At 47.7% G+C, this 24,520-nt stretch overlaps 1 protein-coding gene across 4 annotated transcripts in view; it reads right to left on the reverse strand.

The window, feature by feature from the left end:
• PRDM11 (PR/SET domain 11) overlaps positions 1 to 20,157 on the reverse strand; it is a 48,334-nt gene extending 28,177 nt beyond the window's left edge. For all 4 annotated transcript variants that reach the window (XM_058025487.1, XM_058025488.1, XM_058025486.1 and 1 more), the window contains exons 1-5: positions 20,082 to 20,157; positions 2,716 to 2,834; positions 2,238 to 2,341; positions 1,101 to 1,363; positions 236 to 303 (exon numbers count right to left, since the gene is read on the reverse strand). In XM_058025487.1, coding sequence (XP_057881470.1) covers positions 236 to 303; positions 1,101 to 1,363; positions 2,238 to 2,341; positions 2,716 to 2,831 — 551 coding nt within the window. In that variant the 5' untranslated portion in view covers positions 2,832 to 2,834; positions 20,082 to 20,157. The remainder of the gene's footprint in view (positions 1 to 235; positions 304 to 1,100; positions 1,364 to 2,237; positions 2,342 to 2,715; positions 2,835 to 20,081) is intronic.
• Positions 20,158 to 24,520: the final 4,363 nt, after the last annotated feature.

Here is a 24,520-nt window from a genome sequence, read left to right on the forward strand (position 1 = left end):
CAGAAAATAGCAATCCTCCATATACACATTCTTGTCTTTTTTCACACCCTTTCTTTGAATCTGATGTCAAAGATACTAATTACAATAAATACTGAAACAGTACAAGCATACCATTTGCAAAATGAGGTGACATTTTGGTTTGGTATTCCAACACACAAAACAGTAAGGAGCATTTGATGACCTCTCTCTGGAAGACAGAGTCCCAAAAGGGAACGCAGAAGAGAACTGGACTCACCTCATCCAGTTTGCTTTGGTTTCATCTGTCCCATCAATGGATTTGTAGCGGTTGTTCTTATCAACGATCTGTGGAACAAGAGAATGGATGCAGCACATCAATGAGCTGGTCCAGGCAGGAGAAGGTCTATGAATCTCAAATCACTGCTTCAGTTCCAGCCTTGCGTCATGGTGTGAAACTCTATTATGTGAATCTCCACTATCCCAGTACTACAGGCTGCTGACCTGAGTGCACAGAGGCTACTCTGAACTGACTGAGAGCCATTTTTCTATGTACAAATATCTGTAACTATGGATGCGGCTGACAAAATCATTAACAATCCTGGGATAAAAAATACTAACTTCCCTTTTGGGACAGGGCTGAGACACACATTTATTTTACAGACAGAAAATTGTGAGGAGCATTTCACATCAGCAGGTCTCAATTTTTCCCATTAATAACTTAAGTCCTACATTGCAAGTCTCGTATTTAACATGAGTTGATCCAGTGATCTCCCTATCTCATATGCTAATCAAGTCATGTAGTATGAGGGGAAAAGAGTTTTGGTGCTCGAATCTGCATGTAGATCAGTTCCTGATGGACTGGATCTTTTTTCTGGCTTCTTGGACACCTCCTCAGCTCAGGCAGGCTGGGAGGGAGTCCTAGGGGCCCATGAGAGAACTCTGCAATCTCTAGATCATCTATCTATACCCTTAAGCTGCTAATATTTATGGCAGGCCGATGCTGATGTAGTGCCCATGTGGCCAGCGAAAGACCTTCAGAGAAGGGGGAAGATGGCTAAGGTTTGGCTCCACAAGCCCGTGACTCTCCCAGCTCTGAACTGCATGGCTGAGGTGTCACTTAGTTGGGGAAACTTGTCACTCACCAGCCACGAGAAGAATCCTGCAGACCTGTCCTGGCTAGAGATCTGTCCCTCATAGGGCCCAAAGATGTGACCTTTGGGGATCACCTCGTTCATACAGCGCACGTCGTTCTCCCCACTGGGCTCTTTAACCACCTCCATTCCAGGCGGGATGGTCAGTGCTGCCCGGTCCGGAATGCCAACGGGCACTGGCGTGTCGGACACGAACACCGGGGGGCCATGGTTTGGACACTCATCCACAAAGTACTCCTGGCAGGACTCACAGACTGCAGATGTGAAGGAAACAGGGGTTAGGTATGGCAGACATGATGCACAGCACTCAGGACAGCTCCCTGTCCTCTCCTGGGCCCAGCTGAGCCCCCTCCCCAGACTGCAGCCTTCACACACACAGATGTTTCACTGCTGCTCCCTTGTTCTGCCACACCTCTCAACATGGGCTCTGCCCCAACCCACACCTCCCGTACCAACACCTGCACCTGCCTGAGCCCTGGTGCCCTGCATGCATTTGCCACTGATGGCTGAACACATGTGGAAAGGCCCATCACCACCTGCAGAGACAGAGGCTGAGGGCTCCCTGCACATCCCTGCTTAGCAGCAAGTCCTCTAGCCAAAAGGTTTGATTCCCCACACACCAGAGGGCAGCTAAAACAAGCATCCCTGAAAACAAATACCCTCATCATATAGCGTTCATTCTGTGCTTGGGAGAGAGACAGCATCCCAGGCACTGTCCCGTCCCCAGACAGAACGCAGGTCTGCCAGTTGATAATCTGTAGGTATGCCAACATAAATGGTACCGGTTTTCTTTCCAGAATAGGAGGGAAACAGTTGTCATCTGCCCAATGCTCCCTCTGAAGTTTCTGAATTCAAGTCGTTGTGTTTTCCAGACTCTCAGGGTTTTCCAATGTGCATTTTCATTTGCAACTTTCACGTTTCCTCCTACCTCCCTACTTCTGCCTAGCCCCTTCAGGGACAAGCTGCTTCTGTGCAACAATTTCCCTACCAACCATGCCAGTCTTTTCAGATAAGAATGCAAATTTGCCCTTGGCTTTTTCCCCCCCTGCTTCCTGCCCCTAACTGACGGGAAGACCAAAGTCTACACAAGCAGCAGTGGTTCTTTTCCCTCACTCATAAGACACTTACACCAGAAATCCACTTGCTGAAAGCTCTTGGTCATGATTACATCCCGTTTCCCTTTCAGTTTCTTGGGTTCCATCTCCATGGACTGTGGGTCAGGCCTTCCAGAGCTGAGGAGGGAATGACAGATGATGTTAACCTAGCAAGATACTGGGACTGCAAACAGAGAGAAGCTGAAGCAATGGGGCCTGACCAACTCCTTCAGTCCCACCACTGTAGCAGAGAAATAACTAAACTTGCCACCCAACCTGCCAAAAGCTGCTGTATCAGATCCTTAAGGCTAAAGCCCACGGCAGGAAATGGCTTCAGCTACAGTAGGTGCACATGAGTAGGCAACCACCCCTGTCAAACACCCAAAGGCAGACGTCATAAGGAAGAGCTTTAATAACTTCAAGCAGCTCAAGTATATTCCTCAAAACCACCTTTAAGCTGGAAGGTGGAGAGAAGGGGTTAGAGCACATCAGACCAAAGCGCGGCCACATACCAAGGCTGTCCATACTCCTGGTCCCGGTGTGGAGAGCAGGCCTCTGTTTTTATCGTCACCATCTCCCCTAAGGAAGCCTGGGTCTGGATCAAACAGTCCTTCAAGTTCTCACTCATGTTCTGAAAAGGAATGAAGGAAGGGAGTAGAAATATGAGCAGCTGAGAAATGACAGCCTTGCTCCCCCAGGAACCACGGCCCTCTCCCCCAGGCCGGGATGCAGCCAGTAGATCAGGCTCCCTCCTGGCACCAAGAGTTGCCATCACACACCACAGAACCCACACGTGCATGTGGAAACCTCTTCCTGCACTAGGGAGGGAAGAGCAGTTCACCTGCAGGTCAGGTGAAGAGCATGAGCCATGGAGAATCTGAAGTATGCTTCACAGAGCCCATTAAAAACACACATGGGATTTCCAATACACATGGAATTTATGAGTGATGGGTGTGATATGTTATGGGAACACGGAGCACCACTACCTCAGAGCAAGTCTTTGGGGGCAGAAGGACAAGAAAGGGGAATGCAGATTGGGGCATTTAACCAGGATCTGCCTACAGACCTGACATATGCTAGTCTCCATCTGAGAACAGAATATACTGTACTACACACCTGCAGACAGAGCTTTCTATGTGCTCGGGACACCTCTGAGGAACAGCTAGAGTGCCTACAGCACCCTTCAGGACTCCACCAAGACTAGACAAATCATGGTTGTGATGTTCCTTTACAGCAGCCAGAGCTGAGCCACCACCACCCTTCTGGCATGCAAGGCTGCCATAGTGAAAATGCCTCTCCCTCTGCTCAACACAAGAGCCAGGAGACACTTCACAGAATCATCAATCACTTAACAATGTTTAAGGACAGCAAGCTCCAAAACAATAACACTTCCCTCCCCCTCTCATTGTGGGGTGGTGCTGAAGAGAAAATATACATATGCCAAGTGATAATAATTTGGAATAGATTTAGATTTTTGGAAGAGCCACTAAGCATAAGAGCATCTCAGTTTGAGAAAAGGAATAAATTAGCGTGCTGCTCATCTCTTCATTTGCATTCATCTTAAGACTTCCTCTAAGGCACACAAACTGTCTGCTCTCAGGTACCACTCCAGATTGGACAGATTTCACAGTTGCTCCTCAAAAATGCCCTGCGATGGCCCCTTCCATGTCCACTGCCCAATGACATGCTCTGTTATGCTGCATACTTGCAGTGCTGACAGAGGGGCCTCCACAGCTCATCAGATCACTTCCGTCAGGGAATCTGGTGGAAGAGCCCACCCCCATCATGGCTTGGTTCAGGGCATTTCTAAATTCATGTTCACAAACCCCTGAAGACAGGAATTTTTCTTATTCCACACATGCTTGTATGGGCCTGAACACCATAGAAGTCTGGTCTGCATTTCTGCCCTATTTACCACAAGAAGGAATGCCATTCCCAACCTCTCTGGCTCTGCTTTGCGCCAAGGGACAAATGATTCATTTTTCCAATCTAACTTCTCACATGCCAATGTGCAGCCTGAAAGACGTTTATCAAGCCTTTATCAAGGAGTGTTACTTAATACTCATGCAGTGGTCTGAAAGCAAAGCCCCAGCATAAGTACAACTAGACACAGGCAAACACATGCACTTTTAAGCCTTTACAGGACATCCAAAACAAGACAGATTTTCTTTCAGAATTACCACAGCCATTCAGAAGGAAAGCGATAGTAACGCCAAAGAAGGGCTCATTATTTTGGCAGGCTGAGTCCCTTGTCTGCGCTCTCTGGAGCAAGAGGAAAGCTCTGCAATCCTGTACCCATTTACCAGCAAGTGCTGCAATCAGGGCCTACCTGGCCTTCTCAGAGAAGAAAAAGTCTTTTCTGCAAAGTCTGCAGTACAGCAGCTGAAGAGGAAGAAATCTTGGGGAGCAGGAAAACGTTAAAAGACAAGAAGAGATAGGTGTTGCCTCAGAGCTGGTTAGCTGTGGGGCTGGCACTGTCACAGGAAAGGTGGATGCTGCCTGTGGGGCAGATGCTCTCAGTCAGAACAACCACCTGTGTTGGAAGCCTGGCAGACAGGACACCTCAAGTTGAAACACCCGTATCCCCCAATCATTCCGTAGGAAGAGGTGTGTGTATTTGTTCCTGAAGATAAAATGACTTTTCCTTTCCCACTCTTGCCCCATGGAGTCTTATAGAGTGAGAAAAACCCTGTGATGATACAGTCTGACCTCCTGCCAAGAAGGTCACCTTGCTTCCTTCAGCTCTGGTTAAACTACTGCATAGCTCCAAATAAAGGGGAAAAAAGAAGAAAGAAACACTGTGTTTACTTCACACATGAAGCTCTGTGTTTTACTGTATAGCACATTATGCAGCCTGCCCCTCTCCTGGTCCTCCCTGGACTCCCTCCTACTTATCAGCAACATTCCTGTGCAGCACACTGGCAGGAGCAGCACCTTGCACTGAGATAACGCCCTCCCTGCCCCTGCTCAGGATTGCCGTGTTCGTGTCCAAGTGCTGCATTTACTTTCTGGTCACCGTGCCCAGCTGGGGTTCTGTTTTCAGCAGAACCACCATGCTGCTGCAAGAGCCCTTGCTCCTGCAGGAGCTCCCAGGCCACCATGCATCCTGCCAGCCCCCCCACATGCTCTGAGTGTAGGTGACTGCTTTAAGAACATCACACCACACCTTGCTGTCCCACCCAGCACATACGCACAACCCAAGTTCACCACGAACTCACCTCTTTTCATTACTTGTAACTTGCTCAGAATTTATGTTGCCCACAAACACAATCCAAATTAACTTTGTGCTTTTTTTCCCAGGACACCAACGATCTTAGAACCAAGAGAATCATTTAGGCTGCAAGTGACCTTTAAGATCATCATGTCCAACATAAATCTAGCTCTGCCAAGTCCACCACTAAATCACAGAATCATTTGGGCTGAAAACGACCTTTAAAATCATAAAGTCCAACCATAAACTTAGCACTGCCAAGTCCACCACTAAACCATATCCCTAAGTGCCTACATGTCTTTTAAATAACTCCAAGAGCTGGGGACTCAACTACTTCTCTGGGTAATTTGTTTTAACACTTGATAACTCTTTTGTAATTTCCAATCTAAACTTACCCTGGTGCAACCTGGAGGCATCTCCTCTCATCCTATCACTTGTTAATAGGGAGAAGAGACCAATTTCTGCCTCTTGATTAGCATTGAGCCAAAAACCCAAAAATTCCCAGCTGAGACTACCACACTACAGCAATGGGGCTCCTTTTGTTATCACACTGTGACCCTTTATTTAGTCAGGTTTCCTTTTACGTATTGAATCACAGAATGGCTTGGGTTGAAGGGGACCTTAAAGATCATCTAGTTCCAATACCACTGCAGAGGCAGCTTCCATTAGACCAAGCTGCTCAAAGTATCATCCAATTTGGCCTTGAACATTTCCAGGGATGGGCCAGCCACAGCTCCTCTGCGTTCCTGACAGTAAATAAATTTTTTCTAATATCTAATCTAAATCTACCCTCTTTCAGTTTAAAGCCATTCCATTCCTTCTTGTACTACTGCCACAAGCCCAGTTAGTCTGTCCCTAGCTTTCTTAAAAATTCCCTTCAGGTACTGAAAGGCAGCAATCAGGCCTCCCTGGAGCCTTCTCTTCTCCAGGCTGAACAATCCCACGTCTCTAAGCCTGTCTCTAAGCACCACAGGAGAGGTGCTCCAGCCCTCTGATCATCTTCATGGCCCTCCCTCCTCTGGACTCACTCCAGTGCGTGTGTGACACAATGAATCATCCCACCTATTTATTCCCGTGACTTGTTGCACAATTCAGTGCATTAAACATGCCAGACTTACCAACAGTTTTACCTTTAGTAAAATTATAGCAACACCAGAAGATCATATTACATTAGAAAAGAACTACTAAAAAAAAAAAACCTGTACAGACCGACTATTACAATTAATGCCCCTTAACTCACGACCAATCTAATCCCTATCAGCTGTTATGTTATTTTCTGGAAGCAAACATCAGACTGCAGGTAGCTGAGTTTAATTTGCCCAGTTAAACTTAACATTGGCCTACTTGCTTATGAGTAACACACAACATTTTTTTTTAAGTCTAACTCATTATACATGCTTTTATTTATTTTTTAAATTTATTTTTAAATTAGCATTCATGGCTCAGAGAGCACTGCTCAGCCAGGCCTTTTAAAACCCCTGGACGCAAGCAAGCCAGAATAGCAAACTTTAAAATGTACTGCTGTAGTAGCTGCTACTTTTTGCTAATTTCCCAAGCTACTGCTACAACACAGAGCATTACACTGCTGCTGTAACTGGTAACACCTTCTAGCTTTTCTTCCAGGAAAAAAAAAATGACATTTCTCCAGTTCCAGACCTCAGCAAATGACCGTGCTTTTAGGACTCTTAGCTTCTGATGTATTCAAAGTGGTGTTTAATTTTTCTCAATTTCACTGCTCATTAGTTTCTCTTTATTGTCATTTCTCCACCTCCTTTAGCTTTCTACAGCTATAAGAGTCTAGTACACATTCTGCAGTTTTCACTCCCTCCACTTCATTGTTTTGGGGTTTTCTTGGCATTTTTTACAACTGTGTTTGTTCTAGCACCTAAATATGAAGAGCCTCTGAAGATTTCAGATGATGAGGAGAAGCGCCATGTAAGCACAAGAACAGCAGCTCCTTGGTTACTGCTGAGGGTATTCCCAGGGTGTACTTGGCCTCACCTGTGCATGTCTCTGTGCCTACCAGGACATTTAGCCTTCCCAATGTTCAGTGGGCACACAGCCTACTGCAACGTCCTAGCAGTATGTCAGCAAGGCCAATCCCTGGGCAGAGAGATGCTGTGATGATCCAGGTGCTGTCTGCACACAACATCAAGTGCTTTGGATAGCAAAGGCAGTTGTGCACAGTGGTCCTTGGCAAATCCAGGACACCACTGTGACTGCTACAAATCCCAAGAGGCATCCCTGGATCATCCCTGGGTTCACAGGCAGTGCCACATAACCCCTCCTGTTTTCTTTACAAAGCAGGCACGTTTCTGGATGACACACATTAAGATCTCCAGTGGCTCTGCCATATTGCTCAAAATCAGGGAAGTAGAAAACACAAGAACATCTGAGCTATTAATCTCCAATGCAGGACAAAACCTCCAAATGGGATTAAGCATGAACAAACCTGTGAATTCCTGTCCTCAAGTATGCTGCCTTTATCACTGCCACTCTTGTAGTTATTAGTTAACAGTCACAGGCTCTTATCTGCATGGATCAGCCTCCAAAACAGAGCTTTAATTTTACATTTTACTGGCAGGTTTCCCAGACTGGGACATTCTTTCATGTGAAACAGCCATATAGGAATCCATCCCCTCCTCAGCACACAGCTCCTTCACTCAACTTCTCACTGCTGACCTTCTGGAGGTCATCCCCTCTTCTTTTAAGGCAGATCTTGCCTAGCTCGTACCACATTTTAAAGGCCCACGGTGAAAAATGGACATGAGTTCGTATGCTTTTTCTACAGCTGCATATTATTACCAGAAATAGTAAACCAGAACAGTCAGCTACTGACAAGCTGAGAAATAAAGCACAGCATTCAAGGCTCTGAGCTGCCCCCCACACAGCCACGGAAGACCCAGGCTGACCATTCTCGTGGAGGTGAAAGCCCTTACCAAGGTCCTCGGCCATGCCAACCACTTCAGGTCACTTTATGAAGTACCAGCTGGCCATGCAGTTCATGCTTACAGCCAGCACAAACTGAAAGATCAAAGATCCCACAAAGCAAGAGGGACAACCAGCTTGCTCAGAGGATGACCACTGTCCACAGACAGATAAAAGCCAATGCTCTACTGGGAAAATTGGTTTTGCCTAGATGGTTGCCACAGCACTTTCCCCACAAAAGTACAACATTTTTGTGGGTGAGGCTGTCCTCCACCCGGGGGTGCAGGGGAGCAGTGCCCTGGCACAGCAAAGGTTGGTGGCAGCACGGCAAGACCCCATGACCTGTCTGCCAGCCTGCTGCAAGGCCAGGGCTCCTCTCTGATGGCCACGGAGCAAGGCTGAATGCAGCCAGCACATCTGACAACAAGCTGAAGCAGTCACAAATTCACACCTAATTAGTGAAAGTTATAGGTCACGCATGATGTAGGATTTGAGCAGCCATGGGCTGTGACCAGGACTTGTTTAACTCATTGTCAATTACTCCACTACACTCAGAAGCCATAAATTTACCAGAAGTATGAAATATTTCGTTTGAGTTTCAGATTCTGAAAACACTTGAAGGAGGTCAGGACTACAAGATAGATACCTGCGAACGCCACCAGTTTTTCTGCAGCTTTCTGAAGAAGGTTGGAGAGTAAGCTTCAAAACAACGAAACCTAAACCTGTTATACAGCAGGGAAGACTGAGAGTTTCCACTGGTTCTAACTTGCCCAAGATCAGTAACTGACATGACAAACAGAATGGGGTGCCACAACACCAAATTCCCACTGCCCTCCTCGCTGCAGATAAGTTGGGAAGAGGGAAATTCTGGTTTGCCAACCTGGAACTCCTCCTGTAATCTCTAATGGATGTGAGATGAGTTCGCACTGTCACTCTTACATGATTCATTGGCAAAACGTTATCAAAACCTTCCATGATCTGCTTCATGACAGATGTATTTCAGAGGGGGAAGAAGACAGAAAAGCTCTGAAATAACCCCTGAACCAATCTTAAGTTTGTTTTATGATGGCTTCAAGTGAAGATGGAACATACTGATAAATACTTTACAAGATTTGTCACAAAATTCTGTGTTGTGGTCTCAGAGCATTTGCCCTTTGTTGATCTCAGAGAGAGTAAGAAAAGGATCCACGTGCTGGTCCATGCACTGTCATGGATCAGCACAGCCTATGCAAAGCAGGTATAACTTGATGCAACTTCTCCATGTTAAGTATTGAGTAAGGACTCAAACAAGCAGGATGCTGACAATGTAAAGCCCCCATGCAGCCTAAAAGCCTCTGAAACAGTGCAACATGCCGCAGAACCAAGGCAGGTAGTTACTGCAGTTGAAATAATACAAAAGTGACTTGCATTTTTAAAATACATGGAAACACCTCATTTTTCCTGTACTCAGGATCTCACAGAATCACAGTTTCAGGATAGAAATGAGAATTAGGACAATCTGACTGACACCCCTTATGTCCCACTCCTTTCCTTTTAGCCCTCAAAAAGGACAAAATCTCCATCTGAGACTAGCAAGAGGAAGAGAAGCCAACGTTCTATGAGTTTATCTCAGTTGTTAATCCTCATCACAGACAAGTCATATGTGATTCTTTTTAGTTCTGGGCACCAGGAAAGAGTTCTTTTAAAGGGCCCTGGAACCTGATGGGAAAGGGTGAAATACCCAGCATGCTGGGACACTGCTTTGAGCAACTGGAAAGAATTGCTTCCCAGGTTAATGGCTGTAATAAACTTCACCATCTTTGGTCAGAACCACCAGTTGCACTTCTTTGCCTCTGGCTTCAACATAAATATATACCTACATTTATAAAGTTAAAACAAACAGACACAAAGCCCCAGTACTAAAACTAGATGTTATTTTACCATTTTTCTCCCTAAGGACAGAATAAGAGTACAACTAAGTGGCAGCTGTGAGCCTTCTTCCTTAAGGCACTACTGAAAGGTGTTTGGATAGCAATAGTGATAAGGACTGAATAAAACCACATACAGAGCTGAGCCCTAGATATGTAGCCATGCAGTATCTTCTCAGCTTTCCAACAATTTGTATCATTCCTCTGTGTAACTCTTCCAATTTTCTCTGTATTACTTCAAGATGCTGGCACTAGAAAGCCACACTGATGTAATACTGATTCTGAAGTAAATATAAAGTTTACAGATGTAAAACTACCTCCTTACCCTAATTCATTTCCACCCTGCTTGTGTCTGAAATCATGGCTGTCCTCTCCCGCTAGGACCTGGCACAGAAAGCTCCCCAGGGCTGCCTGCCCATTCTGGTCCCCACGCTCTCACATGGGGACTGCTCAGGACACAGCCTCCTTTCACAGATCACGTTCAGGACATGCCTTTCCAGGTTCATAAATCTCCACTTGTCTGCGTGAAAATGACTTGGTTTCAATAATCTCATTTACCAAACAAACTGTGTTACACTGTCCTGCCCCTATCAACAGCTACAATTCACCAAACATGTTTCATCTACCCAGTTTGCCAGTGATGAGTCATGTCTTCTGCATCACTGAGTAAGTGTCAGGCAGAACTGGCTTCTCCCTTCCCCTTATCTGAAGAGAAGGGTCATCAACTCTACTTCTTTGAAAACACAGCCTCCTCATATCATATTGCAGAGACTCTTCTGTAAAATGATCAAGCTCTAGCTTAAAATAGCTGGATTATTTGCTCCCCTCATCTAAGCTGGCAATGCCAGAACCACGATCTTTTGATGTTGAGAAGGTATTTTCTACATTCATCTTAAAGTCAATTCTCAAACAGTTGATTTATTAGTGTGCTAGTACTGTCCTTCAGCTTATACTATCCTTCATCCCCCTTACTCTTTATACTGCCACTTCAGCTTATTTATTGTATGCTGGTTCTCTGTCAGTCACTAACTTCACTTCCTAAGCCACATATATTTTATTGATATTCTCTGGCATTGGATATTAATTGGGTTCTCACACACTGAATTAGCTGCCTTTTACATGTAATTATATATATCACATATAGAGACATGTCTTTAAACCAACAGTAAACTTCTCCAAGAACAAAATCAAACCGTTTTAAGAAGTACAAAACACTTTCCCCGACACCAATTTTCAGGCATGAATAACTTTATATTTTCCCAGGATTGGTGTCATGCTACCCAGCTTTTATTTTCCCAGGCCATCCACTTGGCAATTTTCAAAACTGTCCCAACACAATCACTCATTCAGTCTCCTGTATTTGCTGCGATCCACCAAGACTGATTAGAAGTGAACATGAGCAAGCTAGAGACCTCCTCTCACTCATCTAGTACTCACTATACTTCAAGGGAATGTGCTTTTATCCTTAGCACAGCTGCCAGCAAAACTGCTCACCAACAGGACCCCATGCTACGCAACTCCCATGTGGGTCCCTGGATTCTGACTTGTAGCCCTCAACTTCTGAATAATGAACTTATCCTTCCCTTGCTGCTGGCCCAGCTGTCACTCAAGGGCACACAGTTCAACAAAGGGAAGCAGAGATGTGAATTTACTGCCCAAATGACCTTTTACTCTCATTCATGGACAGACAGAAAAGCTGGAGAGAGGAAGTGTTTGGTAGGGACATAACAGGCTGGGCCACTCTCACACTCCTGCTCTTCTGTTGTGCTGGGAGAGGGAAAAGACACTGGAGTGTCTTTAATGTTTTATAAAGCACATGTAGGAAATTCAAAATGCCCTGGTGAGGTCCAGCCAGCATCACTGTGCACCTGGGACCCTGCCACATAGCACTGAGCCTGCCACCCCATCGCCCACAGGGAGGTCACATGCACCCAGAAGACCCCTGCACCTGTGCAGGCTGGTCAGCCTAAAAATTGTTGTAGACGAGCAACAGTAGTGATTCATGTATTTCAACAATGATGGAGGTAAAAAGGGAAAGGGAAGGTGTGGGGGTGGGCAGGAAACAAACCCCAGACATTAGTTTCTAAATAGCAGACGTGGCTATTCTGGCTAGCAAACTTCCACTTTAATTTCTAACCCACAGAGATGGGAAATGATTCATGAAAAATCAACAGGATAAAATTAGCTGGAAGGCAGAGGGATAATTCATGCAACCCAACCGTCATGGGCTGAAGTGCCAGCACTACCTGGCATTTCAGCCTCTGTTGCCCTTCAGTCACTGGCACCTGGCCAGCAATCAGCTCTACATCTATTTCCTTAGTGTCAAAATTAGCCCCTCTGAAAGCACATCCATCTTCTAACAAGATGGCCTTTCACTCAACACTTTTCCAGAAGTTCCAGCTTTTCCTTTCTTTTAGAAAGAAAGATTGCCTGCAGTATGCTGTCTCTTTCTTCCACTGGTGAATGTTTAGTGGTGTCAGAAGACCAAATGGATGAACAGGCTTGTGCACACGTCTATGAGCCATGGCCAAGCTATCCACTAAAATCAAACTGCCCCAGCAACTCAGAAAATTCAGCGCATTTTGCCAGAGCTCCTTTTTCCTGCACAAAACCAATAATCCAGTCAGCAACAACAACCACGTGCTGGTCTGCCTTTACATATACCAGTGTTTTTTTATAAGACTGCTGCTAAACTCTGTCAGGAATCACAAAACACGATTTCACTCTTGATACAGTCACATGACAGAAAGTTTCTTGAGCATACTGTTACTTACAAATCACAACCCAAAGCTCTTTACCCCAAAGGCTGAGGAGAAACTTCCACTCCTACAAGAGACATCTGGACTTCCAGAAGGCAGCTGGTTATTGGACAATGCCCCCTCTCACCACCCAACTCAAAAGCTTCAGGAATCAAAGGTGAAATCGTAAAGCTTCTGGAGCACCAATACCTCTAGGCAGGCAGTTTCAGGTGCAGGGGAATCTCCATTCCATCGGGACCTATGAGTACAGATGTAAAATAAAGCTAAAATCCTGCTTTGGCACCATTTATCTAGTTGGTGCCTGTTTCTGTGAAAGGATGTTACAGGACAGTTCCTCTCTGCTTGTTACAGTGGTTTCACTCTATTTAGACTTCAGGACACAACAGGCAGCTCCTTTCTTTTTACTTGTTCAGCAAACAGGGAAAGAGTATGTGGGAGAAAATGAAAAGGTAGGGGGAGATCTTACTTTCACTCATTCCCAAAATTCTGACCAACTAGCTCAGTCCTTTAAAAGCACTAACAAACACAGCAGGCAAAATGAGAACACATCAACTGTTCCACAAAATGCAGAGGAAGCAAAAGCAAGAGCACTATTTATTTCTCCTCATTTGTACCCTCTTGCAGGCCATTAGGAAGATAAGATCTCACAGCACAACAGACATTATTCAGAGCTGGTAAATCTGTCTACAGGTTAGGGACTCATGTTACATGGCTTGGATGAGCAGTGGTTGAGCATGGGTCACACCGACCCCCTTTTCCTTGGGGCAGGCAGCAGGCCAGATACTCCCAGTGTCAGATCTGCCAAGAAACCAGATATCCGTGTGCTGAATTCACCACCACCACGATTTGATCTGCACATTCCCTTCCATACAGAGAGAGGGGTGTTCAGACCGTGTATATCCTAACACAGCTAACCAGAAAAACATTTCAGCAGGGGACAAGCACTTCTGGTCTATACGTGCAGTCTTCTACGTAAAGGTACTGGGATGCACAAAAATACCTGGTCCTTTACACTACAGACATTTTTAAAACACTGATTAGCAGAAGCACAGAAAGAGCCCAAGAACTCATTCAAATCCAGTCCAAAAAGCAGAGGGAGCATGTCAGAATGACTTCACATGTGCAAGTCACTAAGGGACTACAAACATTCACCAACTATCCTAGAAGAATTCAAAAACAACATCTCAACACCTGACTAGTAATGAGAGCTGGATAATAAAAACACCCAGCCAATCACTAGTTAACTCCACCACAGCTAGAGAGGACACATTGGCATCTGTCTCAGCACATCCAGGAGATGCAGTAAGTGGATCTGCTGTTCTGGAGCTACCACCTTTAGAAAGCAATGCAGCATTAGCTGCTGGGACTTTGCGGTGAGGGTCAGGCACCTCTACACCCACACAGCGGCCGGCCCCGCTGGTGACATGTGGTAGAATTTTCTAGGGAAAAAGCAACTTACAAACATACCATTCATAATAATGTTGTCTTTACAATCACAAAGGGAAGAGAAAAGTAGTAATTTAAAAGCTTCTAGTCTTCAAAAGCTGATTGAACTAATTTGATCTTGGAAAAGATAATCGGCAAGCCTAGGTGTGAAACATGACAACTACAGAATATATTTTATTGCTCATAAAAGCATGCTTCTGTGTCATCAGTATGGATTTTTTCCTCAGTCAGTTTTCCAAGTGTTTTCAATAATTTCCCCTGAATTGATAAGAGGACTGTACTCTGCAAACTGTGGTGTATTTAGCATTCTCATTAGCATTTCCAAACAAGGAATCTCCAAGTCAAAGAAAGAGCAGACCACATGAAGTACTCCAGCAGCATCAGAAGAAAACAAATTAAAAAAACCCAAACAGCAAATCCCCTTGATATACATAGACATGAGGAAATCAAGTTTTATACAAATGAAAGGTGTAAAGAGGAACATACTGGGTCAAACTTAGGATGTCTTTCAAGGAAGATGCTGTGAACACTTAGTTTCAAGTCTGCAGTTGAAGGTACACATTTAACTCCACCCAGAATATTATGATACAGTTTATATGATACATTTTCAAAATAAAGCTTCATTGTACTAAAAGAGAAAAGCACTAGAAAATATTTCATATTGATTATCAGCCTGCAAATGACTGATCGTCCTGACCAATACCAGCTCCAATTAGCAGCCTTCAACACTCTGAAACACTCTGAAAGGGTGTTAGTGGAGGACCACTGGAGTTGTGTGTCCTAGACGCTCTGATCCATAGCCAGGAGCCTGGAACCAGTGCCTGTAGCCCACAGAGATGACCTGGCTGGGGGACCAGCACAAGATGCTCAGTGCTTCAGCTCCCACTGCGCAAGGCAGGAGCACTGCTGGCTCTCAGGGAAGCTAATTACAGCAACCCTAGAGCTGCTCCGTGAGTTAATCCCCCACATCACCTCCCATGAACTTTTACCACTCTGTCCTTATACATCTCGCCCACTACCCACAGCCAGGTTTCCACGGGCAGAAACCAGCCCCAGCTGACAGCAGCACAGGCAGCAAGGCAAGTGCTGGGAGTGGCAGCCCCAGCAGGGCTTGATGCCAAGGCTTTGGAACAGCAGCCGCTCCTCTGGGACAAGTCACTACAGGCGAAGGAAAACCAGCCTTGCTGAAAAGCCAAAGCCTGAGGAAGGGAGAAGAAAGGGGCTAGAGAAAGAAATCCATTTATCAGAGCATGCTCAAATTGGACAACGTGGCTTATGACAGACCCTTCTGGTGGGCCCCTTACTGACGGCTGTCCATGAGCGAGGGACTGCATTGAAACAGTTCTGCAGTACACATTACTGATTGACTGCTGGAGGCTGCCAGTTTCTGCAGCTTAAACTTTAAATTATATCTATAATGCTTTTACCTTCTGACTGCAGAGGAACTGTCCTGAGCCTGAGTACTGCCTCCCAGTCTTGCAGAGAGAAGTGCCCTTTCAGCAACAGCTCTGAAGGATACAATTATCCTGCCCCCACAAATGGAGCCATGACCAAAAAACAAAACAGCAAAGCTTTAAGTGTCAATATTTTGAATTGTTTGACTGTCTCTGCAAAAACACATGTTCTTGCAATTATGTGAAGAGCTTGGGATGGAAGTTGGAAAAATGCCTGTGCTAGTACCACCACCTTCAATTCTAGCTGAACTTCAAAGCCTAGGTGCAGAGGACAGTGACCAGATATCTAAAAAACCAAATGGAAAATGTCTTTCTAGTTGCCAAGTCAAAATGTTCCCCTTCATCTCTGCTTTTTTACTCTCAATTCTCCCCGACTTTTCCATCAGTATTGTCCCTCATGTGGTGGGCATTAAAAAGAAAAACTTCTCCAGCATGGGATACTTGTCCTGTTCCCCTCACCAGGTTTCCTTTCCATCCACCTTGGTTACCTCTACTTTTCAAATATGCCACATGATTGTTCTATTTTCCATTGCTCTTTGGCCTCCTGTACCTGCAAAAGTCTTCCCCTTCCAAAGCACTTTTTCCTCATCTTCTTTCCTAAGATGCCATACAGGACTGCATGAACCTCTCACCTTGTCCTCTGCTTTTCTTAGGGTGGTTGGACTTGCTACTGGAATCCACTTGCACAGACAAGTTTAACTAGCAGGAATTCCTGAAAAGCCACATTTTACTGTGTAGCTTTAGAAGGAACATTTCTCTAGAGACTTTATTTAAAAACACCTTTGGCAGCAGAGAAGAGGTCATAGGGAGAAGAGAAAACCCTGTGAAATTAAAGCCGGATGATGCAGAGGCATCAGTGCAAGAGGAGGCACTAGAATTGTCTGCAGCTGCACAAGAGCTCAGCTCCAAGAAACTTCACCCGCTACGAGCAAGCCTCAGGCAGGAGCACTGTACAGCCACACTTACAATGGGAAACGCCACGAGCATGACAAGGGGTGAACGTGAAGCACTAAAGCCAGCATCCCACAGCAGGGCTGCCCACTTGCAGGCCAGCAGGAAATCAATGCCAGAGGATACTGCATGTGCTGACTGCCCTTCACTGGCTATGCCTGTGCCTCAAGCTCCCAGTCCCGGGGTCTGAAGGCTCGGTGCTCAGGTGAGAGAACAGATCAGACAACTCAGCACTGATGCAATCAAGCAAACCCTGATGCGTATCCAGCTGACTCCAGATTTCTTAAAATGCCAGAAAGCTGCAATGCAAACTGAAGAATAAAAGTGGTATTTTCTTGTTTTTGCTTTACTTAGGAAAATCACAGATCTCAGGTACACATATTCCCAGTTCAGAGGAAGCTCCCACCTGCACTCACTCTACTAGAAACAACAGTCACTACTTCTCACTGGTCCAGTCTTCAGATCAAGTTTTAGCACCTTATCTCTTTGTTCTGAAAGTCCCCAAGTTAACCTATACCATTACTATTTCGTTATCAAATAAAAAAACAAACGCAAACCATTCTTTTTTGGGATGTTCTCCATGCAAATCTTCACACCCAACACCACTGGATTGGCAGTAATGATTTTAAATATGCTACCCCAAAATGTCACAAATATTAGGCAGCATTTTAAAAATGGGAATGGTTTAGTAGCACCAAGGGACAAGCCCTGCTAACAGCAACTTTAAAAATAGAGAGTTAGGTAAAAGCATATACTTCTCTCGCATAAATGGACATGGGAAAAAAAAAACAACCTTAAAACCCCACACTCCATTTGGGAATTAACCAGCATGAGAAACAAAAAAGAATATTTAAAAAAAACACTTAAAGATAAAGTGTACATGGCGCTATCCATAAAACAACCAAACACCTCTCTTGCCTGGGCTTGTTGTATTTCTCATTGATTTAGACACTTTGATTCCTGACTCAGAGTGGCAACTTCACTCCCCACAATGCCTGTATCGCAAAGCCAGCCAGCTGCAGAGCAGGAGCCCTCCTGCTTCAGGCTCCTCATGCAGTGTTCACAACCTTTACATCGCTCCTACCAATTTCAAGCAGTTCCACCACTTTCCAGCAAGCAATACGAGAAACAAGCTGCCCCCAGCCCATCCCAGTACGATGGACCTTTCATCAGTTCATAAAATACCAGGTTTTAAAGAAGTCCTTGCTTTTGCCCTCATTATTTAAAATCAGGTACTATCCTCACAATAACCTTTACTTGTTAAAAAAATGGAAGTAATTGCTATCAGTGAGCAATAAGGCTCACAATAAGAATCCCCCACAAACTGCACTAGAATGCACCATGTTTCATGCATGGTCCACAAAGATGCCAGAGGAACAACAGCCCAGTATCCCAAGACCCAAGTCTGCACCAAAGCCAGCACTGAGTCAGGAGCCTCAGGACCTCCTTCATGCTCCACAAACAGCTGGAAGGGGCAGCAGCCTTTGACATGACTCCTGGGCAGGAGAGAAAAACAACGTGTCCTAGTACTGCTGCTCCACGCCACAGTGAGATCAGCATCAATCCAGCATCTAGCCAAGAGCCAAACTTTGGCATCTCCCATGGCTACCTCAAATCCCCCCTCATGAGTGGTTCCAGCAGCCAACCCCTCCTTTGCCAAGGCAGTCCTTGGCCATATCAACATTTGAGCTCTTTGCAGGCTGCATGTATTTCAAGAGCTCCATGCCACTCAGCTCTGTGCTAAACTATTCCTTCCTTGGTCCAAAAGCACCCCTTGCAAGAAGCAAACACCCATCATCTCAATACTTTTGTTTCTGACTGCAGCTTGCACTTGAAAAGCAAAAGCAGTTTATACACAATTCATTAGAAAGTCAGGAGACTCATTTCCCTTTCCACTTTCACTGCTTATAATCTGGGTCATTAGACAAACGGAAATTTAGGGGGTGTGAAGCCCAACCCAGGCAGTGACCCTGTGCTCTGCCAGTCTCACAGGGAGTTAAACCTTGCTGGCAGGACTGGATCCAAGGGGCTGCTGGATATTTCAGGCTGGGGCTCCTCTGCTGCTCAACAAACCGCTGCACACACCTGCAGAGCTGGAAAACAATCCTATCTTACAGTTAGGGTGGTGTTTTTTTAAGCTGGTTCTGCCAGTTCTCCTCCCACTAATGAGAGGCATTAATCACAGGAAAAAGAGGAAGCAACAGTGAGCCAACAGCTTTGCCCACAGGCCAGATTTTCTTTTTTTTTAAATGATCCGAAAAAGGGACTCTGGAGGCATCTTCCATTTCCCTCTGAAATATAAGCGCTATAGCACCATTTGCAAAGAAACTTGAGAAATTCTGTAACTTTAAAAAAAACCCAAACCCACAGAGGGAAGAAGGCCCAAGAAGGTGCATCTGGAGTTTTTCAGCGCGAGTTAAGAGAGCATCCCGGCTGAGAGGTGCAAGGGCAGCTCTGCCCGAGCTCTGCGCAAGGGGCGCGAGCAACGCCTCAAGGGCCGTGCCAGTGTCCCACGGGGTGTGCCCGCATCTCGCAGCCGGGGTGCCCGTGTCCCCGGGGATGTGCCCGTGTCCCGCGGGTGGGTGTGCCCGTGTCCCCGGTGGTGGAGGTGCCCGCGTCCCCGGGGCTGTACCCGTGTCCCCGGGGGTTGGGGTGCCCGTGTCCCCGGGGCTGTGCCCGTGTCCCGCGGGTGGAGGTGCCCGTTTCCCCGGGGGTGGAGGTGCCCGTGTCCCCGGGGGTTGGGGTACCCGTGTCCCCGGGGCTGTGGGTGCCCGTGTCCCCGGGGGTTGGGGTGCCCGTGTCCCCGGGGCTGTGCCCGTGTCCCGCCGCCGCCGCCCGGGAGCGCCCCGCCCCCGCGTTCCAATGTGGCGCGCGCCCGCCCGCCCCCGCCGCCCATTGGCCGCCGGCCGCGTCAGTCGCGGCCCCGCTGGCGGCCGCGGGCGGGGCGGGGGGGCCGGGCGGGCGCAGCCGCGGCGCGGGCGGGAGCGGCGCGGCGGGAGCGGCGGGGACGGGCCGGGCCCCGCGCAGCCCGCCCCGAGGGGGGAAAAGCGGGGCGGGCGGGGAAGGGGGGGGGCGATACCTGTGCCCGCGGGTCTTCGCCGCCGCCCCACCCGCTGCGGGCACCCCTCGGCCGGACCTCCCCCCCCGGGGCTGGGACGGGTTTCCCCCCGCGCTCCGCAGCCATTTTCGTGGCCACCTTGGCTACCAGCGAGGCTGACTCACCTCGGCACTGCGGGCGCGGGGAGCCCGCCTCGGCGTCGGGGGGCCCGCTCCGCCCGGGAGGGGCGGGGGGAGCCCGGCTGGCTGCGCCCTCCCACCCCGCCGGCCCCGCTGGCTAGTCCCAGGCGAGGACGGGTCCCGGGGCCGGGCCGGGCTCGGCGGAGGCGGCAGCGGCGGCTCCCTCCCTCCCGGCCGTGACCACCATCTTATTAGCACAGGAAATGACATGGAGAACGGAAGAGAGGGGCGTTCGGGGGCCGAGCCCGGGGACCCCCCGAACCGGGGGGAGGCGCCGCCGGCCCGCCCGGCCCGGCCCGGCCCGGCCCGCTGAGGCTCTCCCGGGGCCGCGGCATTCCCGCTTTCCTTCCAAATACCCGCGGTGGGAAAAGAGGAGGGGAAAAAATAACAAAAAACAAACCCCAAAAGCCGCATACAGCTGGGGGGGGGGGGGGGAAAGCACCAAAAAACAAACGCAGAAGAAGCCGAGCAAGCCCAAACCGCCCGCGGTTCCCACCTCCTGCCCTGGAGCCTGCGAGTTCCGCGCGGAGCCGCCGGCGATCAGCGCCCGCGGCCGGCCGGGGGCTCGGGGGGGCTCTGGAGGACAAAACCCGCCCGGACGGCCCGCGGGCACCGCGCGGGGGGAGTCGCCGACCGAGGGGGCCCGTCCCGGCGGAGCCGCCGGGCTACCCCCGGGCGCTGCCGCGGCCACCACCTGCCGCCGCCCGAGAGCCGCCGCGGCGCCCCGCGGAGGGGGACCCGGCCGCCCGCCCGCGCCCTCGGGGCCGCCCGCCTCCGGGGCACGGCGGCCAGACGTGACCCCCGCCCGCGGCCGTGCCCCGGGGCTCCCTCGCCGGCCGCGGCCGGAGGCGGAGTTGCCCCGGGGCGGGCGCCCGTTCCCCCGGCAGCACCCCGCGCCCCTGCCCGCCCGGCGGGAGCCTCATGCTCCTCCGCGGGAAAAAGTGAATGAGAAGACGCGCTGTTTCCCCGGCGCTCGGAGCTCGATCATATTTCAGATTACCCCCCCCCCCCCAAAAAGTAACCCACCCAACAGCAGCAGTAACAACAAACCCTACCCTCGAGCTCTGCGCAGAAATTGCGGGCAACATGACGGATGACAAAAAGTAGGCACAATTTAATAAACAGAGGAAGCGTGTCTCACCAATAAAACAAAATCTAAATAAAAACCATCTGCAAGCATTAAATTTGAAACAATGCAAACTCTTCAGCTGCTTTGCCAAAAGAGGCACAACGGGGGGTAAAAAGAGGAATGGATAAATAGCCATAATTTTCCAGTTCCTTCAGTTGACAATGGACTCGTATGCAAACAGGGTTGTGGTGACAATGTGCCCGATTGGATTCTTGGAACTACTTCCCATTTTCTGTAGCCCTGAGAAACACCGTTTTCTGCGGTCCTGAGAAATAAATTCTCTCTTGATACTCTCCACTCTGAAGTGCCTACTATACTAAGTTGCTGTAAAGAAGAGAAAAATTGAGTGAGGACAAAACCCAAAAACGTTTATAGCCCAAGCAAAATAGAGGCCTGCTTCTGCCATCCTGGAGCTGCTTCCACTGCTCTCACTGGGCGTCGCGGGGTGGCAGAGCTTCAGGGGTAGGTCTTGACGTACCACTAAATTTAAATTGGCAAAACAACAAGGAAGGTAATCAACTCAGCTTCAAAATAAGCTCTTTGCAAAAGGAGCCAGTGTGGCACAGATGATTATTCGGGAGTTCAAATGAGTATCAGTCCTCAGATGTCCAACTCTAGTTTGCTTTTTGTTCCCCATTTCTAACCTCTGGGAGAGGATTTGTTCTCAGAGGAAAAGCGTGCGGTGTCATTTTACCCCTTCCAGTAACTGCAGATAGATGGACTTTGAGGCACTTGCACTTGCCTTGGAAAGACCATAAGCTGTCAGCACCTTCAGACTCCTCAGAAATATTAGAGATCCTAATAGAGCTGCCCTAGTTTGCAGTTTCTGTCTGTGTGCTGAAATGTGTGAGAACACTCAACTGGCATTAAGTGCAACAATGGGTTTGTAAATATGATTGATGAATGAACCAAGAGGAAAAATAATTACTAAAAAAACCAATAAAAATCATGCGAGTAATACAAATGCACGCTGAATGCCAGGCTAATTTGGAGTAATAGTTTAGTTATAGCTATTGTAGTGAAAGGCTGAAGGGGAGGCTCAAAGGGAGGCATAAAGCTTTTATTTGTAAAGAAAATTAAATATGCAAGTGCAATATAAATAACAGCTATTATGTCTTCCTGTTAACACAGGCATGCTAATTTATTGAGAAGGAGTTGCCTTGTTTTAATGTGTGCAGTCGCCTTTATATGTTTAATAGTCAGGTGTGTTGGGTTTGTGTGGCAAGGTGTGGGTAGTGGGGAGGCTACAGGGGTGTCTTCTGTGAGAGGCTGCCAGAAATGTCCCCTGTGTCTGACAGGGCCAACTCCAGCCAGATCCAAGCTAAACTCTCTGCTGGCCAAGGCCAAGCCCATCAGAGACTGTGGAAGCACCACTGTGATAACACATTTAAAAGGGAAGGAGAAACAGCTCTCCAGACACCATAGTCAGTGGAAGAAGGAGGGGAGGAGGTGCTCCAGGTGCCAGAGCAGAGATTCCCTGGCAGCCTGAGGAGAACACTATGGTGAGATAAAGGTGTGTCCCTTCAGCCCATGGTGGTCCATGGTGTAGCAGATGTCTACTTTTGCCCTCTGAAGGACCCCACACCAGAGTGGGTGGATGCTCAAATCAGGCTGTGACCCTTTGGGAAGCCCATGCTGGAAACAGGCTCCTGGCAAGACCTGTGGACCTGTGGAGAGAAGAATCCACACTGAAGCAGGCATGCTGGCAGGACTTGAGACCCTGCAGGAGACCTGCACAACAGCAGTTTGTGAAGAACTGGAGCCTGTGGGAGGGACCCCACACAGCAGCAGGAGAAAGTGGGGAGTACTCCCCCTAAGAAGGAGGAGCAGAAGAGAAAATGTGTGATGAACTGACTGCAGCCCCCCTTCCCTGTCCCCCTGAACTGCTGGAGGGGAGAAGTTAGAGAACTCAGGAGTAAAATTCAGCCCAGAAGAAGGGAGGGGTGAGGCAAGGTGTTTTAATATTTAGTTTTAATTTCCCATTATCCTTCTCTGATTTGATTGGTAATAAGCTCATTTTATCAAGTTGGGTCAGTTTTTCCCAGGATGGTAATTGGTGAGTCATCCTTCCTTGTCTTATTTCAACCCATGAGCTTTTAGTTGTTTTATTTTCTTTCCATTTTGTGGTTGAGGAGGGGAGTGATGGGACCGCTCTGGTGGACAACTGGTGTCCGGCCAAGGTCAGCCCATCCCATCAGGAGATAAAATCCCCATAAAGAAGATTTTGTATCTTTTCTATATAACAACAAATTATGGAAGGAAGAGAGTGCAATTTGTGCTCTCTGCAAAAATATTACCTTTGGGGCTTAAAAAGGCTTCCCTTCTTCAACAAGCTGCCTCCTCACTTATTAAGAAGACGTAGGATTAATTTTTTTTCTAATAAGTACATTCAGCCCCCACTCCACCACCCACAGCAATTCTCCTCGGTCTAACAGGCTCTCATAATAAAACTTTACAAATGGCAATATCAGTTCAGAAGACTGTCTGATTAGGTGTTGACAGAATGACTGTCTAATTAGGTGTTGACTTTCCAGTATTATACTGTCAAATCCATTCCTCCATGAAATGCTGGATATTCTCCTGCAGAGACAAAAAGTTTCTTCTGCTGACACTGAACTTTTAGCCAGTGGTATAAAAAATAATGCTTGCAAAAGTGGGTAAAACTGAATCAAGCTTCAGTTAAATGGTCTTCAAAGCTCCAGGTGCTGGGGGTTGGCAGGTACATCTGTCAGCTGCAAAATCTGATCCCTGCACCAGAGAGTCTGGATGTATTTTGTGGAATGAGCTTACCTAAAAACACCCAGTGTCTTAGGCACAACACTGCAAAGAGGGTGGAAGTCAGGACCTGTGCTGGAGGTGGAGTGCTGGGTGATGCCTGGCTGTCTTCAACAGGGTGCCTAAGGAAAGGTAGAAAAGTGTTCGGGTTCTTCTGCAAGCTGTAGCACACAGCAGCCTTGACATTACTGTGTTCTCTCATTGTCAACATCATGTGTAACCACATCAGTACCAAGAGGCAACTGCTTCCCAAGCTCTGAGAAACTAGTTGCTTGGGGCCAAACTTCATCTTCCTCCAGGAAAGGCCGCTCAGTTGCCAGCAGAAAGGAAAATCCTACTGCTATTACCCAGGACACATTTCTCCAGCACACAGAAAAGATTCAAATTTACAGGACCACAGTGCTGATGCTCTCAGTCAGCGTGTCGCTAGCTGATAAACATCTTTTAGCATTAAAAATTCTGTTAATAAGCCACACCAAAATCAGGGACATTTCCACATTCCTAGGTTATTGGATAGTGA

Source organism: Melospiza georgiana, chromosome 6 (genome assembly GCF_028018845.1).
Source record: "Melospiza georgiana isolate bMelGeo1 chromosome 6, bMelGeo1.pri, whole genome shotgun sequence".
NCBI lineage: Eukaryota > Metazoa > Chordata > Aves > Passeriformes > Passerellidae > Melospiza > Melospiza georgiana.